We start from the raw sequence: 12,367 nt of genomic DNA, 5'->3' as shown, positions 1-12,367 counted from the left end.
CCCCACACACACATCCACACACACGCACACATCCACACACCCATACATCCACACACACACACGCACACACATATCCTCACACACAAACACACAGATCCACACCCACACACACACATACACACATCCAGACACCCACACACAAACATCCACACACACATCCACACAAATATCCACACACACATCCACACATGCACATCCACACACCCACACACACACATATACACAGTAAAGGTCAGTAAATGCACGGTGGTAACCACTGTTCCCGCAGCAGCACCATTAGGCAAATAAAAATAAATATATATTTAAAAAATTTTTAGTTAGTATTTGTATTTTTAAATTTTTTGTATTTTTGTAGTTTTTTTTAAACAAGGGGATCTTGAGTACTTAAAAGCAAGACTCATGTTCTCTGTCTTCCTTTTATTTTATTATTATTATTATTTTGAGATAGTTTCTCACTCTGTTGCCCAGGCTGGAGTATAGTAGTACAATCTCAGCTTGCTGTAGCCTCCACCTCCCAGGTTCAAATGATTCTCGTGCCTCAGCCTCCCAAGTAGCTGGGATTATAGGCGCACGCCACCACAAGTGGCTAAATTTTTTGTATTTTTACTAGAGGTGGGGTTTTGCCCTATTGGCTAGGCTGGTCTCAAACTCCTGGCCTCAAGTGATCTACCTGCCTCGGCCTCTCAAAGTGCTAGGATTATAGATGTGAGCCACCACACCTGGTCTCTGTCTCCCTTTTAAAACACAGGGAGGAAGGCATTGTTTCTGAATGCTCACGTATCATTTTAGTTTATTTCCAGACAAAAGGGAAGATATTTCTTAGCCATAAAGTGCAAATGTTCTAGAACCTTCCTCAGAGATGTCTCTGAGAAGGAATTATGCATGGGAAGCATTTAGCTCAGGGTCGGGCACATGCAAAGGGCTGGATAAATGACAGCTGTGAATACTGCAATTCATTTTATGCAGGGAGAGGGAAGGTCATATAATGTCCTAGTGAGAGGCTGGGCTTTCAGGAGTTCGAGGCTGCAATGAGCTATGATGGCCTCACTGCATTCCACCCTGGGCGACAGACCAAGAGCCTCTCTCTAAATAAGTAACTAAAAATTTATAAAGAATACGTGTTTTAAAGGCAGAAAGAGCTGGGTCTGAACCCTAACTCCCCATTTACTAGCTGGGAGGCCTTGGGCAGGTTGTTTGATTTCTTCAAGCCTCAGTCTCCTCATCTGCAAAATGGGATGATCACAGACTCAGCCACTTGACTGTGAAAAATCAGTGAACGAATGGGGCGGGGCTTAGCGCCTGCCTAGAAGGTTTGATGTTCCTGCTGCTTCCAGTGGAGCCTGGGTGGGGAGCTGACAGGCAGCACAGGGAATTTTCCAGCGAGGTTGCCTCTTAACCTCTGGTTTGGTTTGGTTTTGCTTGTAACCTCTCACTGTTTGTCTGCAAAAGCCCAATTTTTTTCATTTTAATTTGATGGATTTTTATATTTTTTGTATTTTTAAATGTTTTCTTTTAGTGACAGGGTCTTGCTCTGTCTCCCAGGTTGGAGTGCAATGGTATGATCATAGCTCACTGCAGTCTTGAGCCCCTGGGCTCAACCGATCCCCCCACCTCAGCCTCCTGAGTAGCTAGGACAGAGGCACACACAGCCATACACCAGCCACACACAGCTAATTTTATTTTTTGTAGAGACAGGGTCTGGCTACATTGCCCTGTCTGGTCTTGAACTCCTGGGCTCAAGCGATCATCCTGCCTCAGCCTTCCAAGGTGCTGTGATTACAGGTGTGAGCCACTGTGCCTGGCCTTAATTTGTACTTTTTAGAGACAGGGTCTCTCTCTGTCACCTAAGGTGGAGTGCAGTGATGCAATCATAGCTCACTGCATCGTTGGACTCCAGGACTCCAGCAGTCCTCCCACCTCAGCCTCCTGAGTAGCTGGGACCACAGGTGCGCACCACCACACACTCACAGCCCAACTTTTTAAATGAGAGTTTGTCTTGAAAGGCTATCTGCAACTCTTCAGGAATGCCCTACTCTGTAGCTAAGGAACGCTCAACCCACATGACTTTGATGTTGCTAGAGACCCCATCTCGTTATTTTCCCCCATTTTAGAAATGAGGGAACTGAAATTCAGAGAGTCCAAGTAACCTGCCCAAGCTGACAGGCTTAAAAAACAAACAAACAAACAAACAAAACTCAGGCCTGAGAGCAGAGTGTGTGCTCGTAAAATACCCCAGCATAGGGTCTTTCTTCCCCGTGGGTGATAGAGCAAAGGTTTTGGAGTCAGATTGGCCTGAATTCAACTCCAACTTCAGGGTCTTGCTTAACACAGGAGATGACAATACCCACCCACTTCCCTGGGTGGTGGCGAGAATCAAATGAGGCTTTTAAAAACGTGCATAATGCCTTTATCTCAGGGCCCGGCACACAGTAGGCGATCAATAAAGATTAGGTTTTCCTCTCTCCTCCACACTCTTCTTTCCTTGGCCACATCCCCAAAACACTCACATGAACCTGAGCTCGGACTCCCGGCGGACCAAGACTTCCCGGAGACGCTGAATTTTTGCCATCTCCAGCTCAATCTCCTCCGGCATCATGGTTGTCTCCGCCATGGAGATGATGTCCAGCTGATCTGTGCAGGAGACACGAAACGCAAGCATCAGGACCCCGAGGCTGCACCGTGGGACCGACCCTGACATGGTTTCAGCGCACAGCCTTGCTCCGCCATGGTCATACGCCTTGAGGGCACACAGACTTCAGCCTGTGCAGCAATTGTGTATTCGTGAGCACGCCCTTTGGAAACCAGAAGACGTGTTTTCCACAGGAACTTTGTTTGCTTTTTTGTTTTGTTTTGAGACGGAGTCCCGCTCTGTCGCCCAGGCTGGAGTGCGGTGGTGCAATCTCGGTTCACTGCAAGCTCCGCCTCCCGGGTTCACGCCATTCTCCTGCCTCAGCCTCCCGAGTAGCTGGGACTACAGGCGCCCGCCACCATGCCCGGCTAATTTTTTTTTTTTTTTTTTTTTTGTATTTTTAGTAGAGACGGGATTTCACTGTGTTAGCCAAGATGGTCTGGATCTCCTTACCTCGTGATCCACCCGCCTCAGCTTCCCAAAGTGCTGGCATTACAGGCGTTAGCCACCGCGCCCGGCCTTGTTTTTGTTTTTTTGAGACATAGTCATGCTCTGTTGCCCAGGCTGGAGTGCAGTGGCCTGATCGCAATCTCGGCTCACTGCAACCTGTGCCTCGGAGGTTCAGGGGATTCTCCCACCTCACCCTATATTATAAGTAGCGGGGATTACAAGTGCACACCACCGGGCCCGGCTAATTTTTCTATTTTTAGTAGAGACGGGGTTTCGCCCTGTTAACCGGGCTGAGGTCAAGTGATCCGCCCGCCTGGGCCTCCCAAAGTGCTGGGATTACAGTCGTGAGGCCACCACGCCTGGCTGGGAACTTTGTTATGATGGCTAGTGGAGGCTCACAAGTAGGCTCACAAAAGCCTGAATAAGGCCTTGTCAGCCCCTGCCTGGTCCCAAATTCTGAGCCTCTGCTCCCCCTGACCATGACCACTTTGCCCTGTGGTCTAAGCTTCAAAGACCAGCCGACTCTGGGCAGAAGAAAGTTTTATCATAATTACAGTAATACTACTAATAAGTAGTGTAAGTATCTTTTCGTTTGTTTTTGAGACTAGGCCTCACTCTGTCATCCAAGCTGGGGTGCAGTGGTGCAATCATAGCTCACTGCCGCCGCGAACCCCGGGCTCAAGGAACCCTTCTGCCTCAGTCTCCCAAGTAGCTGGGACTACAGGCCCACCTAGGTGATTTTTTAATTTTTATTTTTTGTAGAGATGGGGTGTCACTCTGTTGCCCAGGCTGGTCTCAAACTCCTGGCCTCAGGCGATCCTCCCAACTTGGCCTCCTGAAGTGCTGGGATTACAAGTGTGAGCATACATACATACACATATATATATGTGTATATATATGAATATATATAGTTTTATATATATAATATGTATAATATACACAGACACACTTTCTTTTTTTCTTTTTTGAGACGGAGTCTCATCCTGTCACCCAGGCTGGAGTGCAGTGGCACAATCTTGACTCAGTGCAACCTTCACCTCCCGGGTTCGAGTGATTCTCCTGCCTCAGCCTCCTGAGTAGCCGGGATAACAGGTGTGTACCACCACACCCAGCTAATTTTTGTATTTTTAGTTGAGATGGGGTTTCACCATGTTAGCCAGGCTGATCTCTAACTCCTGGCCTTGTGATCCACCCACCTCAGCCTCCCAAAGTGCTAGGATTACAGGCATGAGCCATCACGCCTGGCCAGACACACTTTATTTTAAAGACTGAAAAAGTACACTAAAATGTTAGCAGTTAAAATGTTAATATATATGCATGTGAATATATATACTATTATGTACATATACATATATCCACTGTGATATAGGTCTTATTTTTCTAATATACAGTTAGGATCTCACTATTTCATTACGTGTTCTTTTCACCTAGCAACATGCCATGAGCGCTCCTGCCTGTCCTCAGATGGTCTTCCTCGGCAGCAGCGTGGAAGGCGGGACGGTTTTCTATTTGTGGCTGCATCACGAAGCACTTAAGCAATCCACAGACATGTAGGTTGTTTCCTATTTTTTCCCCACTGTAATCATGGGGAAAAAATGTAAGAATTATTTTCACTGTAAGAATGTTCCAGTGAGGAACATTCTCAAAGTGAAATCTTCGCACACATCTATGGGGTTCCTTCGTGCTATGTTTCTAGGGTGAATGGCTGAGATATAAGGAATGTGCTATTCAAGGCCTTTGATCGGTAATGGGGGAGACTCGGGGCAGGAGATGTCCTTGGTGTACCCTGAGACACCATGACATCACCTGTATCTGATAATTCCTTCCACACCCACCCCTAAGATGGAGCCCACCCCACACCTCAGTTCTACAAGGGCATCTGTCTTTTTCCTTATACTCAAGGAATAATAAAAGTTGGTATACCTTATACCCATGATTTGGAAAGTCATTCTCTTTTTCCTTTTCCCTTTTTTTTTCTTCTGAGACGGAGTATCCCTCCGTTGCCCAGGCTGGAGCGTAGTGGCACGGTCTCGGCTCACTGCAACCTCCGCCTCCCGGGTTCAAGCGATTCTCCTGCCTCAGCCTTCTGAGTAGCTTGGATTATAGGCTCGTGCCACCACGCCCAGTTAATTTTTGTATTTTTAGTAGAGTTGGGGTTTCACCATGTGGGCCAGGCTGATCTTGAATTCCTGACCTCAAGTGATCAGCCTGCCTTGGCCTCCCATAGTGCTGGGATTACAGGCGTGAGCCACCACACCCAGTCTTCTTTTTTCTTTTTGTAGAGACGAGGTCTCGCTATGTGGCCCAGACAGGTCTGGAGCTTCTGGCCTCAAGCAATCCTCCTGCCTCAACCTCCCAAAATGCTGGGATTACTTACAGGTGTGAGCCACTGTGCCCAGTGAAAGTTGTCCTGTTTCTGCCTGTCCATCTGCCTCCTATATCCTGGGGCCCTGGCCCTTGCACACCTGCACAGGGCTTAGGGCGCTGTGATTTGCAGGCTTCCCTGAAGTCAGTCCCTGCCTGCTTGGATCTCTGGATGGAATAGCACCCTCTTCAGGAGCCCACCTGATGCATTTGTCCACCTGTGGGACTCTCCTGGTCCTGAGTTTTTCAGCAGACAGACATTGGATTCTCAGTAAACTGGCATTCCTTTCCATCACCTACTCCCTAATGTGGTCATTCCATGTGCCAAACTTATCTGTCTCCCCTCCACCAATCAAAACACCTCATTTTTCTGGGAGACCGGAAGAAGGTAATTCTCTGGAGTTGATTCTCACATTGAAATGAATGGCCTCTCTTCATTCTCTCTGAGACAAGACAATTCCCTTTTTTTTTTTTTTTTTTTTTTTTTTAAGACCAAGTCTTGCTCTGTTGCCCAGGCTGGAGTGCGGTGATGCAATCTCGGCTCACTGCAACCTCTGCCTCCCGGGCTCCAGCAATTCTCCTGTCTCAGCCTCCCGAGTAGCTGGGTCTGCAGGCACATGCCACCACGCCCAGCTAATTTTTTGTATTTTTAGTAGAGACAGGGTTTCGCCGTTTTGGCCAGGCTAGTCTTGAACTCCTGACCTCAGGTAATCTGCCAGCCTTGGCCTCCCAAAGTGCTGGGATTACAGGCATGAGCCACCGTGCCCAGCCTGACAACTCTCAGTTTTCAAGAGAAACAGTAACAAAGGCAATGGAAAAGGCCAAGCAATTATATGGGGAGAGGAAAAAATTTAATCTGACCATCACTGTCCTATTGAAGATTTTCTCCTCTTTGCATTCAGCATCTCAGAGCAATGTCTGCTTCTTTTATATTTTCAGGGAGCTCCAATATTTCGTAAAATAGATAAGTGCAGAACACAAATAGTGCAGAACCTGCTGTTGGGTTGGAGAGGGGGTCACCGAACAACTGTATAAGTGGGAGGAAGACAGCAGAGGTGGGTGAATGGGAAAAACGTGAAATTGGAGAGATTCACAATCACGTCCTCCCTGCCTTCTAAAGATGGCGGGTCCCGAAGATTATCTGGCCACCTGGCCAAGCCTGTGCCAGGGAAGGGTGAAAAGGGAGACACAGTGGAGGGAGAGGAGGGAGTGTCAAAGAGAAGCAGGAAGGAGAGAGGTCAGAGGAGCTGTCTCAGGCTGTGGCTTGGGGAGAGGGAGCGATATCTGTCTGCAGAGGATTTGTAGGAAATGTCTCATGTGATGTGCTGGCTGAAGATCTCCTGGGGTCATCTGGTTATGCTTCAAGGCCCCCGGAATCCAATTTCGGGTCCTACTACTGTCCCTGACACCATGTTGTGGTGGTTCCTGGGATTGAAGCAGCGAAGACAGGCTTGAGGAAGGAGGAAAAGAGGGAGGGATGGATCAAAATATTAATATTGGCTGGGCACGGTGGCTCACACCTGTAATCCCGGCACTTTGAGAGGCCGAAGCAGGCGGATCACCTGAGGTCAGGGGTTCGAGACCAGTGTGATCAAGACGGCGAAATCCAGTTTCTACTAAAAATACTAAAATTACCCTGGCATAGTGGCAGGTGCCTGTAATCCCAGCATATTGGGAGGCTGAGGCACGAGAATCGCGTGAACCTGGGAGGCGGAGGCTGCAGTGAACCAAGATTGCACCACTACACTCCAGCCTGAGGGACAGAGTGAGACGCCGTCTTAAAAAAAAAAAAAAAAAGGGCCGGGCGCGGTGGCTCAAGCCTGTAATTCCCAGCATTTTGGGAGGCCGAGACGGGGGGATCACGAGGTCAGGAGATCGAGACCATCCTGGCTAACCCGGTGAAACCCCGTCTCTACTAAAAAATACAAAAAACTAGCCGGGCGAGGTGGCGGCTGCCTGTAGTCCCAGCTACTCGGGAGGCTGAGCCAGCAGAATGGCGTAAACCTGGGAGGCAGAGCTTGCAGTGAGCTGAGATCCGGCCACTGCACTCCAGCCTGGGCAACAGAGCGAGACTCCATCTCAAAAAAAAAAAAAAGAAGAAGATATTAATATTGAGTACTACTATGTGCTGTGATGCTACGAAACTGGAAGACCAGCCTCACCGAATCAGATGGCCTGGGTTTCAGGTCCAGTTCTGCCCCTCCCTGGCTGTGTGGCCCTGGGGAGTTCGTTAACCTGTCAGCAGCTCTGTTTCTCCTGTAAGATGAGGATAGTAAGAGAGCCCACCGCCCAAAACAGACATGAGGGATGAATTATCCCGGCACGTCACGTTTAATATACGCTTGCAATTGCCCTCATTATGACTGTTGCACCTGCTCTGCCCATCACCTCTTTTAATCCTCGCTATAAGCCAGCAGGTTCAGTAGGTTCTCATTTTCACAAACAAAGAAACAAAGGCTCAACCCTGGCAAGGGAAAGAGCTGAGTCCAGGTCTGGCTTCCAATTCATGCTCTTTGACCCTCACAGGTGCCTCTGGTCCAGGCAGCTGTTCTAAGTCCGACACATTCCATTCGTTCCCATCTCAGAGTCAAGTGTAGGGCCGTAACAAGTCATGGCCAATGGGGAGGCTTAAAACAAGAGGAATTTAATCTCTTGGAGTTCGGGAAGCCAGAAGTCTGAAACCAAGGTGTTGGCAGGGTCATACGCTCTCCAAAGGCTCTAGGGATGGATCCTTTCTCGGCCCTTGCAGCCCCTGGTGGCTCCTTGGTTTGTAGTATTAGGTTGGTGCAAAAGTAATTACAGTTTTTGCCACTGAAAGTAATAGCATCACTTCAACCTCTGCCTCTGTTTTCCTAGGGTCTTCCTCCGGGTGGCTCTGTGTGTCCCTTTCTGTCTCATTAGATTTAGGGCCCACCCTAATCCAATGTGAGCTCATCTGGATCCTTATCTGAATTACCCCTGCAAAGACCTTATTTCCAAATAAGGTCACATTCTGATGTTCTAAGATGCACATGAACTTCAGGAGGCCACAAACCCACAAGAATGAATGGCCACAGCCTTAAAAGCTTCCTGACAATAATGTCACTCTCTCCAGGGGCTTTAGACCCTGCACACGGAACACAGCCTTGGCTGGAAGCAGCAGGAGTCCCAGGAGGTGGCCAGGGGGTGAGGGAAGTACGTGGGAGAATTGGGGTCTGGCGAAAACCAGCTGGGCAGGAGCAGTGTCAGAAATCCTCATTTGACACTAATCAGCCGCAAGACCTCGAATGAGTCCTTTTAAGTCTTTGCATCACTTTCCTCCTCTACACAAGAGTTCAATAGTTACCTGTGCCAGAGACTTTCTGTGTATTATCTCATTTAATCCCTATTTTACAGAGATGACTCTGAGGCTTAGAGAAGGAAAGTGACTTGTTCAGTATCACACAGCCAGATCATTGCAGAGATAGTATTCAAACCCAGCTTGCTCTCTCTCTCTCTCTCCCCCCCCCCCCTCCAATCCACAACCACATGACCTTAACCATGTAATCCAGCCTCCTGGTGAGGGCTGAATGCATTTGTGGCTGCGAAAGTGCGTAGTTAACCACCCCACGATATGAGTATTCTTGTTTTTCTCATCACAGTTCAGATGGGCAACCTGATTTCCATGGGACACATGCTGAAAACGGCAACACACCCTGGGGCGAGGCGTGGGACGAAGAGAATTAATCACACCCCAGGAATTGGCATTTTACCTCCATCCCCGGGGGAGGACGGAGGCGGTGGCTGCCAGGCTCCAGGTGCTTAGCTTGGATTTGGGGCAAAGAATGGAACAAGACCTATGTTGAAAAGTCTTGCTCAAGCATGTTTTTCTTCCCCAAGAGAAAGGAACGAAGCCTAAAGCTTGAATCATATACAAATTCTTAGAATCCTTTCTTGCCATGAGCTGTGTCTCTGCACCAGGCACTGTGTTGGGTTCATTGTAAACCTCATCTCTTTTTTTTTTTTTTTTTTTTTTTTTTTTTTGGTGAGGCAGGGTTTTGCTCTGTCTCCCAGGCTGCAGTGCAGTGGCATAATCTGAGCTCACTGCAGCCTCAACCTCCTGGGCTCAAGCAATCCTCTCACTTCAGCCTCCTGAGTAGCTGAAATTACAGGTTCGCTCCACCACACCCAGCGAATTTTGTTGTATTATTTGTAGAGATAGGGTTTTACAATGTTGCCCAGGCTGGTCTCCAACTCCTAAGCTCCAGTGATCTGCCCAGCTCAGCCTCCCAAAGCGCTGGGATTACAGGAATGAATCTCATCTCATTTCGTCTGCACAATGCCTTAGGCCAAGGGTTGATACCCTATGGCCAGGGGATCAAGTGCAGCCCCATGCTTGATGTTGTAAGTAGAGTTGTTCTGGAACACTGATCACACTCATTCATTTACATGTCATTTATGGATGCTTTTGCGTTGCAAAAACTGAGTAGTTGCCACAGAGACTCCCTGGCCCACGAAGCCTCAAATATTTACCACCTGGCTCTTTATAGAAAAAGTTAGGCCGGGCGCGGTGGCTCAAGCCTGTAATCCCAGCACTTTGGGAGGCCGAGACGGGCGGATCACGAGGTCAGGAGATCGAGACCATCCTGGCTAACACGGTGAAACCCTGTCTCTACTGAAAAATACAAAAAACTAGCTGGGCGAGGTGGCGGGCGCCTGTAGTCCCAGCTACACGGGAGACTGAGGCAGGAGAATGGCGTAAACCTGGGAGGCAGAGCTTGCAGTGAGCTGAGATCCAGCCACTGCACTCCAGCCTGGGCGACAGAGCAAGTTGGCCAACCTCTTCGCTGGGTGGTATACTGTAATTTCTCCAGTTTGAAAGTTATGAAAGCCAGGTTTACCCAGTAACGATAATAACTAACATTTGTTGAGCATTTGTCACACGCCAGGACCTGTGCATTAACCTTATCTGATTCTCAAAACAGCCTTGGGTGGTCAGTGCTATTATCCCATTTCATAGATGGGGAGGTCGAGGCTCAGGAAAAGGAGTAAGTGATGGAGGTGAGATTTAAAACAAGATCTGTCCTACTCCAAAGCTCTTGTTGTAATGAACCATATTCATGTAAGAACTGCCTCCCTATGTAAGTACCATCATCATTATAACCAAACTGAGTAGACTGGACTGCTTTAGACACAGAGAGAGTAGTTATTCCCAGACATTAGTGGGCACGGTGAATATCTAGGGAGGTTGTTTAAGAAACAATTTCCTGCCTCCACCTCCAGGGGTTAGGATAAACCTGGGTTGGGGTGTCGTGTCCGGGGACCTTCATGAAGGAGGTCTTCAGATCAGAGTGAAAAATGCTGATACAGGACCTGAAAAAATGACTATCACACACAGTCGGTTTCTTTCCAGTCTGAACTTGTGTGATAGAAATTAGCCTGATAGGCTGTTCCTTTCTTGATCACGTTTTCCAACTAGAAGGCAGGCATCCAACAGCTGCCAAGGAATGTCTCCACGAGGAGGACAAATCACGGGAAGAAACGGGAGGAGCTTTTCAAGCTGGCTAGAGACGACGGTCGCCACGAGCCTCTCATGCACACTTCCAAGCAAGAGCTTGCTGGCTGGAGACAGCAAAGCATGAAGGCACAGACATCCCCAGGGCTCCAACTGCCATTGCTGTCACCGAGCTTCCAGGAGCTGAGTCACTTCTGGGGGAAGAGGCAGCTAAATCCATCTTCCCATTCCCAAATGCCAGCCTAGGGAGATGCATACTTCCTGAGCGGTGGCACCAGCAAACAAGAGCTGAGCACCCGGGCAGCCCTGGTATGTGCCAGCAGGTTTAATCACTGATCTCAAAACAAAACAAAAAGTAAGGCTACCCAGGGAGAGGAGTGGTGGAGGTGATGGAGGATGAGGACTGGTGATCTAGAAACTTCTAATTTAAATATAAGCTTGGAGGGTTAAACTGCTGGGGACTAGAGAGATACCTCCCCTAGCCCATCTTTTCCAATCAGTGGTCATGGTAGGAATTTAAGCCCTGGGTGCCCTATATATATCCCTTGCTTTTACTTCTGCTGCGTAACTTTATGTGCCTAGTACTGGCCCCAGAGCTTGCTCATTTTGGGCATTTACCACGAGCCATGATCTAGCTCATATCAGCCTCTCTTTCTAGATTGATGAAATGAGGCTTAGAGAGGTCATAAATGATTGCAAACTCACTCACTCAATTGTTACAGAAACACCAAGGATTCTGTCTAGATCTTGCCACTCGCTGAGGCAATGAGTATTGCCAGAGAAGAAGGCTTTAATTGGGTGCTGCAGCCGAGGAGATGGAAAGAGCCTCAAATCCATCTCCTCAACCCACTAAAATTAGAGGTAGCAAGGAAGAAATGTAACCATGTGATGCATTGTGATACATCCCTATTCCTTTTTTTTTTTTTTCTGGGAAAGGATTAGGAAGGGGTAAGGAAGAGAATCTGGTCAACAGGATGCAGGTAGTTGGTTAGGCAATCGTGATGGTTGAGGAGTCTGGCATCTCATTGTCCCCATATAGTGATCTGGTAAATTTTAATTCCTTAATACTATCTGGGAGGCCCAGAGGTCAGTTCCTTGAGAAAGGAACTCAGGTAAAACGAATGTAACTTTCTCAAATTTTAAGATTGGGGGTCGGCCGGGCGCGGTGGCTCAAGCCTGTAATCCCAGCACTTTGGGAGGCCAAGACGGGTGGATCACGAGGTCAGGAGATTGAGACCATCCTGGCTAACACGGCGAAACCCCGTCTCTACTAAAAAATACAAAAAACTAGCCGGGCGAGGTGGCGGGCGCCTGTAGTCCCAGCTACTCGGGAGGCTGAGGCAGGAGAATGGCGTGAACCCGGGAGGCAGAGCTTGCAGTGAGCAGAGATCCGGCCACTGCACTCCAGCCCGGGCGACAGAGCGAGACTCCGTCTCAAAAAAAAAAAAAAA

The 12,367-nt window shown here is 48.4% G+C and overlaps 1 protein-coding gene across 2 annotated transcripts in view; it reads right to left on the bottom strand.

The window, feature by feature from the left end:
* The window catches only part of BMERB1 (bMERB domain containing 1), a 176,370-nt gene that overhangs the window by 81,952 nt on the left and 82,051 nt on the right, over window positions 1-12,367 (bottom strand). For both annotated transcript variants that reach the window (XM_023189759.2, XM_026447090.1), the window contains exon 2: window positions 2,508-2,631. In XM_023189759.2, coding sequence (XP_023045527.1) covers window positions 2,508-2,631 — 124 coding nt within the window. The remainder of the gene's footprint in view (window positions 1-2,507; window positions 2,632-12,367) is intronic.

This window comes from Piliocolobus tephrosceles, chromosome 17 (genome assembly GCF_002776525.5).
Source record: "Piliocolobus tephrosceles isolate RC106 chromosome 17, ASM277652v3, whole genome shotgun sequence".
NCBI classification, from domain to species: Eukaryota; Metazoa; Chordata; class Mammalia; order Primates; family Cercopithecidae; genus Piliocolobus; species Piliocolobus tephrosceles.
This window is presented reverse-complemented; position numbering and strand designations above follow the sequence as displayed.